The 15,305-nt window shown below is 38.9% G+C and overlaps 1 protein-coding gene across 1 annotated transcript in view; it reads right to left on the minus strand.

Moving 5' to 3' along the window:
• ntrk3a (neurotrophic tyrosine kinase, receptor, type 3a) overlaps positions 1 to 15,305 on the minus strand; it is a 378,671-nt gene that overhangs the window by 167,416 nt on the left and 195,950 nt on the right. The window contains exons 8-9 of the mRNA XM_036567968.1: positions 7,111 to 7,407; positions 3,680 to 3,765 (exon numbers count right to left, since the gene is read on the minus strand). Of these exons, the coding sequence (XP_036423861.1) occupies positions 3,680 to 3,765; positions 7,111 to 7,407 (383 nt within the window). The remainder of the gene's footprint in view (positions 1 to 3,679; positions 3,766 to 7,110; positions 7,408 to 15,305) is intronic.

The raw sequence follows: 15,305 nt of genomic DNA on the forward strand, positions 1-15,305 counted from the left end.
ATACAGGTCATGTATATGCTACTTAAAATTTCAGCACCCCCAACTTAAAACACCTTCCCGTGTCTCTGCACTGCGTAGAGCTCCATGTTCTATGTTTCATGCAGTACTCAAGTGGCTTCACATCAGATTTTATGATGTACTGTCAGGTCCACCTGGGCCAACATGCTCATGCGATCGTTTTTTTGTGTTCTCGTGTAGATTTTTGAAAATGCTGTTGGTGCAGACGAGGATTTTTTTCAAAGTAGAGGGAGAAAAAGGTGTTTTCAGAAACATCCTCATACAGAAACGAGGCCTGGGAGAGAGACTGAGTGTTGCTGGGGGTTTCTGCTTGGCCGTCTGCTGTGTGTGTGGGTTTGGTTTGTATTGATGTGGATGCGGTAATCATGAAAGCTTTATTTCAGGGTGTCTTATTTCTGCTTAAGGCAGCAGAAGCTTTGATGAAACAAATAAACAGCAGAAAATCGTAGCATGAAAATTTCTCAGGTTAGGAGCTTTAGAGGATACACACACATGCTCTTATTACAGCAACAGCCTAAAAACATACACTGAGGTAGTTTTTTATATCCTTCTTTAATGCTGTTAACTAATTTATCCCATCCCACCCATAGTAGTGCAGGCTGAAGCCCAGCTGCAGCGCTGTATGTTGCTCTGATAGAATTGTGATTGTAGCCCTCCTGTTCGTGTACAGCGTTTAAATGTTTTTTAAAGCGAAATCTTCCGCACCTTCAGCAACTATGGATGAATCAACAAACAGCAAACTAACAAAAGCAGCAGCTTGGTGGAGCTCCAGTTCCCCTCAAGATCCTCCACTGTAACAAGAACCCACAAGCTGTATGAACGGGGTGAGAGGCCACAATCACAGAGGAGCTGAACCACTGACTGTATAAATGATATATACACTCATTGTCCATTTTATCAGCTCCACTGACCATATAGTTTCACTTTGTAGTTGTACAGTTACAGACTGTTTCTCTGCATACTTTGTTACCCTGTTCTTCAATGGTCAGGACCCTCACAGAGCAGGTACTATTTGGGTGGTGGATCATTCTCAGCACTGCAGTAACACTGACGTGGTGGTGGTGTGTTAGTGTGTGTTGCACTGTTGCGAGTAGATCAGACACAGCAGTGCTGCTGGAGTTTTTAAACACCTCAGTGTCACTGCTGGACAGAGAACCAAAAACATCCAGTCAACAGCGTCCTGTGGGCAGCGTCCGGTGACCACTGATGAAGGTCTAGAGGATGACCAACACAAACGGTGCAGCAGATGAGCTATCGTCTCTGACTTTACATCTACAAGGTGGAGTGTCTAATAGAGTGGACAGTAAGTGGACACAGTGTTTAAAAACTCCAGCAGCACTGCTGTGTCTGATCCACTCGTACCAGCGCAACACACACTAACACACCACCACTACGTCAGTGTTACTGAGTGCTGGGAATGATCCACCACCCAAATAATACCTGCTCTGTGGGGGTCCTGTGGGGGTCCTGATCATTGAAGAACAGGGTAACAAAGTATGCAGAGAAACAGATGGACTACAGTCTGTAACTGTAGAACTACAGAGTGAAACTATTTGGTCAGTGGAGCTGATAGAGTGGACGATTACGAGTGTAGATACAAAGTAAGTGAATGAATATGCGTATCCAAGTTTTTGCTACTGTGGGTCTGTCTCTTCACTAAAGCCTGCCACAAACACAAAGACAACACCCTCATTTATTGTGTAAATGATGCTCTAACAGCTCCATACATTAAAAGACTCCAGTCAAATCAAAGCAGACAGACCTGCAGTAAAGCTTTCTGAGAAAAGAAGCTCTATAATTAGGAGCTCCAAACAGTTCTCCCCCCCGACACCGAAACATCACTATTAACAGCTCCAAATAAGGACATAATCTCCATCCAGCCAATTACGCCTCAACGATGAACCAAATTACATTTTAAAGAAGCAGTAAAACACAGTAGCCATGAGGGAGTTAGCCGATAATGAAGAAAAAGAAAAACAAAAAGAAAGAAAGGAATACAGAAATTAAAATAGAATAGCTCACATTCAACCGCCCTTCATCTGGTGAGTGTTTCTGGCTGCGTTCGTGTTCTAAATCCCGCTTAAAGGGTTGTTTTACTTCTTTTAAATCACAGATTTAAAGGAATAGAAGAGTCAAATTTACAGAGTTTGCCTCTTACCCCAAATGTGGCTACATGCTTGGCGTCTGAAGCACGGTACTAACTGCACGCCTTAATCTTCAAACAGTGTGGAGGTATTCAGTATCTCTAATAGACTGTGTGGTTTCTGATGCTGTATGACTCACTGTTATCCATAAAGCAGGGCTGTAGTGTAGATTTCTGTGGTCAAAATCTTTAAAGGTTCTCTGGTACCAGTGACAATATTACAGGGTAAAGGTGCTGTTTCTTTGCATTTTAATCACTTTGTCCACCTTAAATAAATAAATGAGATTGACAAAGCTATCTGTACATCATCAGTTTTCACCTGATGCTATCAACATGGCAAAGTTTACCTGGATGTCATGCAAAAAGGCCCATAAAGACTTTAACACAGCATTAGCTTGCAACCTTTCCAATAGGCTCCTATAGGCTAATAACTAAATAGCAAGCAGTGGAAAAAGTTCACCATGGTAAAGAAAACAAAGCTTAAAACTGGATTAAAAATGACAAGAACATCACAATCTACTGCTACTGCTGTAACTCTGGCTAATTAGCCTTTACCTGCTGGGACATGTTGGCTGCAGTAACTAACGTTGCGAGGTAAACAATTGTGTGCTGTGTTTAATATTCAAAAAATGCTTTTAACTATAATGAAGTTGGCTAGCTGGTGGTGGCTAAAACAGTAGCAATAAATGTGGTTGAAGGCAAAGCACAGACAAAATTCAGGCTTCAAGACTGTTTTTAGCTATGCTAACATAGCAAAGAGAAAAACTGTAAATTTGAGCTTTCGTTGATCCTTCAAGTCAGACAAAATATATAAAAATGCTGTTTCTCTTTCTTTACAGGAGTCCGAAGAGGCCATGAGGTGTTGCTATAATTTTCTGGATTGTTATCTTGAGATAACGAGCTAATTGTCATGTGATCAAGATAATAACTGTTATTTTGAGATCACAAGATAATTTACTCATTCTCTCAAGATAACAACTTTTTGATGTTGAGATAACAACTCTCTCAAAATAACAATCCAGAAAATTAAAACTACCTCATGGCCTCTCCAGACATCCGTGTTGAATCCACAGATGCCCAAACCAGATTTGAGCATTGAGCCAGTTTTAGTTGAAGCCGAACAACCAAACTGATTAAATCTTGGTTTTTGACCATCATATTCGCCTGTTTGTCAATCTTTTCCTTGCAGCAGCGAAATTACTAGCTACTCTAAGCAATGACATAGTTATACTATGGCAAAAATATCCTTAATTTCATGTCAATTTCATGTTTTTCTTATATATCAATTCTCATTTAAGACTGCAGGGCAGTCACTGGGAGAAACAAATCAAACTGAGGTGGTCAGCAGCCTAACGAAACCACAGAGTGACTGAATACTTGGTTATGTTCTTGGTGCTCATTGTTGGGGTGGTGCTGTGCAGTGACCAAAAATGACCAATTCCCCTTGTACATATATCAATAAAGTACACTTCAAAGTATAAAATCAGACACAATCGACAAGACAAAAGCAACACTCACCCCGAAAGTGTCCTCTTCCGGCCGGTGTGTGACTGCGATGGTGGGCGTCAGACTCGGACTCACTGGAGAATGAAGGGAGGGGTGAACTGTGAATATGACAGAAACATGCAGTGTGTGGTAGACTTTAAATCTACTAATGTGGGTCGAGTGCAGGGAGATTAGTTTGTGTTTCAGCAGCGGTGAATAAAGGCTAATACTGGCTTCATGTGCTGCCGGAAATGAGCCATTAATGCTGTGTTCTACAGTAGCTACTGTCGGATGAGCTTTACAGAACACTAGCAAAAACCTATTCAGCCTAATGAGAAACTGTAGAACAGACTCGGTTTATATCACAATACCTACATTTAGAGTCGGTTATTCATTCAGCCTAATGAGAAACTGTAGAACAGACTCAGTTTATATCACAATACCTACATTTAGAGTCGGTTATTCATTCAGCCTAATGAGAAACTGTAGAACAGACTCGGTTTATATCACAATACCTACATTTAGAGCCGGTTATTCATTCAGCCTAATGAGAAACTGTAGAACAGACTCGGTTTATATCACAATACCTACATTTAGAGTCGGTTATTCATTCAACCTAATGAGAAACTGTAGAACAGACTCGGTTTATATCACAATACCTACATTTAGAGTCGGTTATTCATTCAGCCTAATGAGAAACTGTAAAACAGACTCAGTTTATATCACAATACCTACATTTAGAGTCGGTTATTCATTCAACCTAATGGGAAACTGTAGAACAGACTCAGTTTATACCACAATACCTACATTTAGAGTCGGTTATTCATTCAGCCTAATGAGAAACTGTAGAACAGACTCGGTTTATATCACAATACCTACATTTAGAGTCGGTTATTCATTCAGCCTAATGAGAAACTGTAGAACAGACTCAGTTTATATGAAACTGATACTGAACAGAATGGATTTTCATAGCATTGTATTATATTATAATGTACTGTATAGTATATTATTGAATAGTACTGTATATTATTTTATTGTGTGTCATTATATTGAATCGTACAGGATAACAAGTATTGTGCTGTATACACACTTAAAATAGAACCATAAACACTCAGAGAACCCTTTGCGAGATTAATGGGTTCTTTGCATCGTGAAAGAGTTGTTCAGATTGGTTGAGAATGTGCTTCAGATGGTTCTATACAGAACCTTTTTGAAAAGGGTTCTTGTATTGTTACAAGCATCGTTCTGAGGAAGGAGAATTTATACACAAGCCATTACAGTCTAAACTGCGCATGCATAAACGGCTTCATGCATTATTTGTTTAAACTACAAAATGGCAAAGCTGATGATTAATATAAGAGAACTGCATGCATCAAACAATTAAGAGATGCACTCACCATATTCCCCATAATCATCTGGGAAGAAACAGAAAAGGCCCTTTCAGTTTATGATATTACCAGCAATACATCACTCTTAGTACACAAGGCCCCAAAAGACTCCTAACAATCCATTTCAACATGTCACATTAGCAGCCTTTTAACACGCCGCTGAACGCTTAGAGCACTTTCTGAGTAAATGCCTCTTGCAGTAATGACAAGTGGTCAAGCCTAAGATGCGGATCGATCTGTATAAGATACTGACCCCTGCCTGTATTCGAGCTTAAAAACAAACCACAATGCACATAGTATAGTCTTCTGAATGGTATTAATATTAGTAGCATTTATATACACCAAGTCGAATGGCCACTTTATCAGAAACCCTTTACGGCCAGTGAGTAGAAACACAAAACAAGTGTTTCTAATAAAGTGGCCAGTTAGTGGATGTTCAAGGCAGGTGTTTCTAATAAAGTGGCCAGAGAGTGGAAGCACAAGGTAGGTGTTTCTAATAAAGTGCCCAGTGAGCAGGAGCACAAGGTAGGTGTTTCTAATAAAGTGGCCAGTGAGTGGATGTACCAAGTAGGTGTTTCTAATAAAGTGGCCAGTTAGTGGACGTACAAGGTACAACGAGAGGAAGCACAAGGTTAGTGTCTCTAATAGATACACAGATATGTAGTAATCCAATGCCTGCAGTGCCATACAGTGCACTTACGTAATATTATAATGCACTGTATAATAGTGAGGTCGAGCAGGTGAGGGAGGTGAGGGAGGTAAAGGCTTCCAGAAAGATCATCACGTGTTCCTGCTCCAGCTGTAGCATCACCCAGAGCAGCGTGATCTTTCAGAGCGCGAGTCTGAGTCTATATTTATCTACAAACCTGTCACACTCTCACCTTTAGTGTTAAGGAACTATTCTTATACAACTCAGCTCTGCTTTAGTCCGCAGTCTGCTCAGAGTCAAACCCCTCCTCACACTCTTCAAATGGCACATCCACCAAAATTCAGAAATTCTACCCACTTAGCTTACAGCACTGCATGGTTAGCCTGTGTGCTGAACAGTGTTTTGGCAGCTTGTGAGGAAGCAGTTCAAAATGAATTATTATTATTATTATTATTATTATTATTATTACTACTTCAGCAATGACAATTGTTATTTAGATATTAGTCAAGACAGGGTGTATGGAGTCACATGCAGCAATTTTTGCCAATCCGATTGAATACATTCTGATTTTAGATTCAGACTGAGGTGTTTATTCTCACTCTACTCAACAATCTGATGGAAAACCTCTGTTTACATGCTCACTACAAGTACTGTGATGCAAAATTACATGCATGCATAGAGAACCACTTGGTGTAGATGTTACCATGACAACCAGCATCACGTGAGTCCAGTCTGAGTGAGATGAGCAGCAGTGAGCAGTGCTTGTGTTTTTGATTGCTTTAAAATGATGTCAGACTCAGGAAAACGTCCTTCACATGTCCTTATTAAAGAAGGCCGAGAGGAAGACGTCGTGTTCTGAGACACATAAGCTGGACGTCCGTCCCACCGCCGTCTTTTAAAGATCAGAGCATAAACTTCGTCTCCTCTGCAGACCAGTTTCTGCTCCGCCATGTTGAACGGTATAAACTCTCGCTATGACGCGACAAACATGATCAGAACGGACTTAAACTTTCCAATAGGGAATGTAATCAGATACAGGCGTTTACACGAATATTATTCTTCTATTTAATGGATTATTTACAGGATTACCCACCTCGATCAGTCGGATAGAGACTGTATTCCAAATGGCCTCGATTGGACTAGACTATTCCGATTGAGGTGTATACATGGATGCATTCTATGCCGATTGAGCGATTAGTCAGATTATTAATAGTTTATTAGGCTACATGTAAACATGGCTAATGTACCTTAAATAATAAATAATTGCAATTGAATATGGTTCCCTAACTAAAAGTACTGAAGATGTACCCTTGAGGGTATCACCACAGTGACAGTTTAGTATATTTTTCTGAGGGAGTACCCCACAGCAGGCTTCTCTAAGTAGGAAAACACATCTGGGAATGATAAATGTATTCTTTAAGCCTTACCTGAGAATGGCGCCCCCATGAAGTGGGCGTACACCGTCTTGCTGGTCGTGCCCAGTGCATTTCGGGCCTCCAGTGTGTAGTTTCCGTTGTTGTGGTGCGTCGGGTCCTTAAACACCAGACAGCCCTCCAGATAGTCCTGATAAACCTCCATCTCTGTGCGTACGTACTCAGACTGAGTCAGCTCGCCGTCTCTGTAGATCCAGCGCAGCGTGGGGAGGGGGTGCCCCCGCACCGTGAACATCATACAGGTGTCATGCCATTTCTCTGGCTCCCCAAACCGCACGATGGTGGGTGGGACTGCAGAGGGGGTCCAAACAGAAAGACAAATGAATAAATCAATACATACATACATAAATACATACATACATAGATACATATCTTTTTATATAACACCTTAAATCTTAACCTTTGTATGAGGGCCCACATTTCAGTTCCTCACATTCATAACTACAGAACTTTACACCTTAGTTTAGTTACAAACTGTTAAAAATGTATTTTCACTATCAAAGTACTGTAAAACTTATTGGCCTATTCCCATTTTTTTAAAGAGCAAGTATGTAAGTAAGTTTATTGTATGTAAATAATCCATATAGGTACTATATTTTAACACTGGTCTTACTTAGGGAAATAGAATGTAAATTAAAATATATATATATATATCACCTTTATTTCACAGACATTCTGACAGAGTTTCTGACAGTTGTTACAGTACTTCTAGGAGATTCAATGACTGTAATTTTGCAGATTTTTACCAACATTAAGAAAATATCACTGCTGCCAGAACAAAACCTTGTATCTCCTTTTTTGGCGTTTTTCAGTTTTTGACATCATTTGAAAATACCTGTTGCCCTTTACATTGTGTGTAAATTTCACAATGAATTGACCACAAAAACTGACCCAAAATGACTTGGGGGGGGGTGGGGGGGGGGTGATTGGGTGGGATGTTCCATTTACTTACATTAAGAGCAAAGTATTTTTTTTCCTTCTCCTGTAAAATTCTCATTTTGGAGATACAAGATTTTGCTCCGAGAACAGTGATATACTGTGATATATGCTGTTAATTAAGTTTTATCCGATACCCCTGCTGTCAGACTTTTTACCGTTTCTTTACGGATTTTGTTTTACAGTGCAGGACACTATTGTCTCTTTCTTTGTAAAAAGTTGTTGAGCTGCTAGCGAGCAATTATGGGTGAAAGGGGAGGGGTGAGAACCCCCTGCTGTGAAAATCAATGCACACCTGTTCACAACAACGGCCTTGCCCAGATAAAATGGACAGCTGAAGCTTTCTTCATATCAAACAGTCCTGCACACTTGAGTAAAAGTATTATGATCTGAAAATAACGAGGAGAGCACAAATCCATCAAGATTTGACTCAAGTACACGTACAACCTTATTTCCAAAAAAGTTGCAACACTGTGCAAAATGCAAAAAATATTGTTTAAACCCTATATATAATTGAAAATAGTTCAAAGACAAGATTTCAAATGTTGAAACTGAGAAATTTTATTGTTTTTCTGAAAATATATGCCCATTTAGAATTTGATGCCAACAACACCTTCCAAAAAAGTTGGGACGGGGGCCTGTTTACCACTGTGTTTCATCACCTCTTCTTTTAACAGCACTCTGTAAGCGTCTGGGAACTGAGGAGACACTGCTGTAGTTTAGAAAGTGAAATGTTTTCCTGTTCTTGTTTGATGCAGATTTCAGCTGCTCATCAGTTCAGCGTCTCCTTTGTTGTATTTTTCATTTTATAATGGGCCAAATGTTATCAGTGGTGACAGGTCTGGACTGCAGGCAGGTCAGTTTAGCACCTGGACTCTTTTAATATGGAGCAATGCTGTTGTAATACATGCAGAATGTCGTTTAGCATTGTCTTGCTGAAATAAACAGGCCTTCTCTGAAAAAGACGTTGTCTGGATGGCGGCAATATGTGGCTCCAAAACCTGTAAATATGGTTTAGCATTAATGATGCCTTCACAGATGTGCACATCACCCATGCCACGTGCACTAATGCCCCTCTATACCATCACAGATGCTGGCTTTTGAATTGTGCACTTATAACAAGCCAGATTGTCCCTCTCCTCTTTAGGTAGTGTCCATGATTTCCAAGAAGAAATTTTACAATTTCTCTGTTTCAAGATTTGATATGTTTGTATTTGTACTATTTTTAATTAAATATAGGGTTTAAATGATTTGCACATCATTGCAATGTGTTTTTAGTTACATTTTGCACAGCAACTTTTCTGGAAACCAGGTTGTACTTGAGTGAATGTAACTAGTTACTACCCACCTCTGCTCACCTATGAATATGGACGTCCAGTTTTGAAGACCATAAATATTTCCATCAAAATATATTCCATCAAAGTTACCAGAGAAAAAAAAAAAAATGGAATAGCTCAACTGCGGGAGTGCACTCTATGACTACTGTGAAAAAGGTGTTTCACAGCTTATGGAACATCTGTACAACACCCTGCAGACTTCATCATCATTTCACACACTTCAGCTACCACCTACACACTTCTACATCTCCCTACACGTCTCTGTATCATCTCAGTGAATTCTTCAACATTACCTAGACTTTCACAGCCTCCCATAGCATGTCTACATCACCTTACAGACCTCTACATCAGCCTAGAGACCCCCTCATCATCTCAGAGACCTCTCTACTGGATGCACCACACTCTTAATCTCTACTGGTTGGACGGATGAACAATCCACTGGATGAATGGTCAGCTTGGGTACTTGGTCGACCTCATCTGCAGCCCGAAAAGCCTCTGGCTGACCAGCTGAGCGTCTGACATATACACACAGTGGTTTGGGTGAGTGCACATAAGATGAGGTGAAGGGGATAAATCAGAAGCACGAATAACTGCTGCCCATAAACGAGTGCACCGTTTAACTCCCATCTGCTCATCATGTGTCAGCAGCTCACTGTCCACAATTACACTGCTGTAAACGTGTCGCACTTCAGACACATAAAACATCCATCAGGGAGCAGATCTGCAGCTCATTCACCTTAAACGTCCAATTAGACGTGTCGCTCAGCCACTGCTAGGATTAGCATAACTAAGAAGTCACAGTTATTACCATGTTGTATATATATATATTCTATATATAATATATATTGACCTAATTAAATATATAAATACAAATTTATCTTTAAATGCACTGTAAAAATGGTGTTTTGTCAAGTAAAATTATCTTAAATATAGTCAATAAATCTAATATTTCTCCTGTTGAGATTGTTATAAGCTTAATTTTAGATTATTTCACCTATTTCTAGACAATTTTTACTTGTTCTAAGTGATTTTATTAGGTAAATCCATCTCACTATGTTGGCAGATAATTTTACTTGTAAGAAATTTGCTTGAAACCCGTACAGATACTCGATATAGATGTGATTGTTGCTAGGAAGATTTATAAAAAACCTAAAGAAATTGAGATTTGAAGTCACCAAGGGGAGAAAAAGGTCAACGCCTCTATCATCTTAATGTCATATCTATCAGTCATAGAAAAAATGCTCTCGCTCTACTAATCACTGCGGATGGAATCCCAAAAAGAGTCAGTTCTTCGATTCCAGGTATGTGGGAATCTGTTGACTCCAGAGCTTTGGACTCCACAGAGAGATGCTCAGTCGAACATGCAACCAAGTGTAAGATGCAACTTTTCAACCGCACACATATTAATACATCAGCTGGGTTTTATCTTGGATGGAGTGGAAAACAAAGTAAAATGTTAGTTCTTTTTATAAGAAGTGGTTTATGTGCTATATGTTTGTGTATCTCTGGTAAAAACAAACCAATTTGTGTGAAAAAAGTGTTGATTTTGTGGATCAACAATAGAGAAAATGTGTGTAGAATCGAGTCTTGGAAGTGACTCCACTGATTCCAATTGGAAACTATATTTATCTCAAATGAATAACAACCCTTTAAGGTGATAGAAATGTGTCTATTTCTGCAGTTTAATGAGCTTTTTTCTGTTAATAATGTGATTTATCAGCGTTATTGTTGCATTTATCGCCAAAATTTTGCAGACTTCTATTTAGTTTGTCTCACAAATTGCTTTTCTTGAGATGTAAATGACTTAATAGGAATACGTCATAAATCTATCAACACTCATCAACATTTATCAATGCTCTGATAAAACTCTGCGTACTTGGCGATGTGCTACATAGGCTTGTCTTGCTATGTTTTGTCAGCTATTTTTCTTAGTATATCCTCTGTTTAAGACTAGACTACATCACTGGTCCAAGCTCCTCACTGCACAGGCCCAATCCCATCTTACCCCTCACTCCTACCACTTAGCCCTACGCCTCCGTTTTGTGTGTCCACGTCCAGGGGTAGGGTGTCTTGATTTTTGTTGAGACAGAGGGGTAGGCTGGACTGTTAGGGCTATATGGCCCTCCAAATGGAGGTATTTCAGAGAAAAAAGAAAAATCGGTAAGATGGCTGAACAAAAAACCAAAGAAACCCACAAATGTAAAATTTTCTCTGTTAATAAATTACGATAATCATTGTATTATCTTAGTTTAATGTCGTTTCAGTGTATTATGATCCTTTTCTTCATAACAAGCATAAAAAAAATCACTAGTAGTGTGCTGTCTCGGTTGCTAGCTAGCCAAATTTCCTATCCCACCTTAAATGGTGCACCATTTAAGGTGGAATGTGAAAATTTAAACGAGAAGCTGGTGAATATCTGATTTCAGCTTCATATCACTGAAGAATTAGGGGTGGTTGATAATAAATAATTGCCCCCCTCTTTGAAGGCATATGATGCCCTAAATGTAACTAAAGCCCAGCAGTGAGGAGCTGAACTTTACCCTCCTCTGCTGTCACTGCAGACTGGCAGGGTCGCCTACAGAGCAGCGCTGGTAGCTGTTAATGAAGTGATGCTCTTTTTATTTGAGGGTCCAAATTCAAGGAAGATTTCAACCACTACCCTGTAACTCAGTTCCAAGGGGTTAGGGTGACACTCGAAAACAAGGGGCAGGGGTAAAAAGAGGAAATGGGATTGGGCCTTGGTATTGAAACACCGACTGGCAAATACAGAGATATGCGACACACTGGCCGATCCATATTGTGAGAAAATGTGCTAAATGTTCACTTTTTCCCACACAGACACAATCCCCAAAGACAGCCTTTGTGCGGCGGAGGTCCAGGAGGTGGAGATCATGTGTGATTTAGGAAATTCACTTGTGTGCAGTGACAGGGTCATGCTGACTCTGGCTCATAAATCAGGCTGAAACCTCAATAGCCCCTTCATAGACAACCCAAGAGAGACAGAGAGAAAGAAAGAGACTGATTCATTCTCTGCCTCTTTTTTCCTCAGTATTTGCAACTCTCAGCAAATCTTTCCCAGTCAATAGATATTGAGTGTGGAGAGAATTATATTACATCAGTGTTGGACAACACCATTCCCCATAAATGTAAATACAGCTTCCACAGAGCCGCGTCGCATTACCCTGTAATTGTATCCAGCCGATGGAAACGCTGCGGTCTAATAAAGACACGTCTGATTGCCTGTTTCATACCGAGCGGTACACTGGGCCTGGAAAGCCACCGGGGTTTGATTTCAGACCTTTGATTGCTGCTGTGTGGCATATAATCCTTAATCGTTTTCTTACATTAGCATGTTTGTAAAAATCATGGACTCACTGTGGCTGAAATGATTTTCTGTTGAATCGCTGTGGAGTAATCAGTCTCAAAATGTGCAAAACACTGAAGAGGAACTGGCAAAACAACAACAACAACAACAACAACAACAACAACGCAGCAGCTTTATCTGCATACACTGACCACTGATGCCACAGTACAAACGTCAGTGGAGTTGATGAACACTTCACCATAAATGCAGATGCAAACAATACAAACCAACATCCATTCTAATCTTAAAGACAACTCAAAGACTTTCGCCCACTGGTGGATTAGAGTAGATTAGTGGGTCACTGTTACAGAATAAGGTGAAAGAAAGAAATACAGGGGAAATATTATCAATAAATAAATTATTTTAATTTATTATGAAAAATGCATGGCATATAAACTTATGTACTTATGTATTTTGAGAAAAAAAGAAGATAGTGGAAAGAACGAGGCCAGAGGATATTTATTTATTGATTGGTCAATTGGCTAATTTTTACCCACCAATGTAGTTCGAGTGTGTTGTTGTATTGTCTGGCGTGGTGAATTGAAATAAAAAAAAAATACCTTACAAAAACAACATTTACAAAAAAAAAAAGAAGAAAAAAATTCAAACAACTTTCATTTCCTTCTTACTTCTTCATTGTGTTTCGTCTTTCATTCATTTATTCTTTCAGTAACACTTTCTATGAATGTCACCTTTGTAAGCATCTATAAACACATTTATAACATGTTATAATGTATTCATAAGGCATTATAAACATGGTTATAAATATTTATAAAAATAAATTATACTGAATTACACTTTATAGCCATGTTTATTATACATTATGAATTGTTTATATAATGCATTATAAGTAGTGTTAATAACATGTTATAATGTCAGTAACAAAGAAGTCAGCCCCAGCTTGGAGAGCGTAAAGTAAAGACAAATACCAAGCTAACGGTGGTGAACATTACCTTTCCCACACTGGGTAAAACACTGATGGCAGCTCTAGTTTAAACTCTGACATTTGAACCCTGTAATGTGCTTTACTGTGAATGTTTTAGTGTTTCAGTAAATCCTTCAGTAAATACTTCAACTTGAAGCCTCACTCTGAACACTGGAGGAGGCTTTAGTACAGTACGCTTCACTTTACTTAGAGCGGACAAATACAACTTATGAGCTCTTATAACTTGTTATGATCAGTACTTATAACGTATTATGTTAACAATTCATAATGCATAATAAACATGGCTATAATGTATAATGCATTTTTATAAATATTTATAGCTATGTTTATAATGTCTTATGAATGCATTATAACATGTTATAACATGTGATGTGCTAACAGTGAAAAAGGGATCTTTTGTAAGGCATCTTTCTACTTAAAACCAAATTTGATTAGACAATTCATTTTTATCCAAACAAAGACAAGAAAACAAGACAAAAAAAACAAAACAAAAAAAAAACTTTTGTAACTTTGAGGACTTGTGGTCCTCACAAGGCACTTCAAAAAGGATTACAACAACAAACAACAAACAAACAAACAAACAGGTTGTAGCATGAAAAAAACATGAGAGTTTATCATGGAGCAACACCCTGAGTGGCCAAATGGACCATTTTCAACATTCTTCTGCATGTACAGAGTCCCTCAGCGAGGCGGAAAGTAATCAGCGGCATTATGCGACACAGTGTTGTGATAAATCTGTATAATCTTTCTCTCTCGGGCTCCGCTCGCCTTTCTGAGCATGAAATCTCTCTCCGAGTCCAGACAGAGGAGCCCCCGCTCACCGATCGGTAAAAAACACAACTGACTTTTCTCCTAAACTGCAGGGCAGTCTTACAGTCCAGCCTCACTAAAGCAGCACTGGCTTACTAAGATAGCTAGTGTGCTAGCTAATTAAGTAAAGGTCTGCTATTTCTCTCTGTTTCTCTCTTTCACTTCACCAAGATGTTTATTTGTTCTTTTTTAGGACTTTTTTCATTCAGCCTAATGAGAAACTGTAGAACAGACTCAGTTTATATCACAATACCTACATTTAGAGTTGGTTATTCATTCAGCCTAATGAGAAACTGTAGAACAGACTCAGTTTATATCACAATACCTACATTTAGAGCAGTTATTCATTCAGCCTAATGAGAAACTGTAGAACAGACTCAGTTTATATCACAATACCTACATTTAGAGTCAGTTATTCATTCAGCCTAATGAGAAACTGTAGAACAGACTCAGTTTATATCACAATACCTACATTTAGAGTCAGTTATTCATTCAGCCTAATGAGAAACTGTAGAACAGACTCAGTTTATATCACAATACCTACATTTAGAGCCATTTTTTAATATAAATTATTCAGCATCTAATATGAAAGTCATGAGAGTGTAGCTCTGCAGTTATGAGAGTGAGGAAAACTCAATTTTGTGTTTGTATGGAGATATTTCGTTTGGACATCCTGAATGCTGAAAAGTGCTCCTCATCCTTTCAAAACTGTTTCTGTCAAAAAAAAGCTAGAAAAGAAAAGAAAAGAAAAGAAAAGAAAAGAAAAGAAAGAAAAAACATATGCAAAGAAAAATCA

Source organism: Colossoma macropomum, unplaced genomic scaffold (genome assembly GCF_904425465.1).
Source record: "Colossoma macropomum unplaced genomic scaffold, Colossoma_macropomum, whole genome shotgun sequence".
NCBI lineage: Eukaryota > Metazoa > Chordata > Actinopteri > Characiformes > Serrasalmidae > Colossoma > Colossoma macropomum.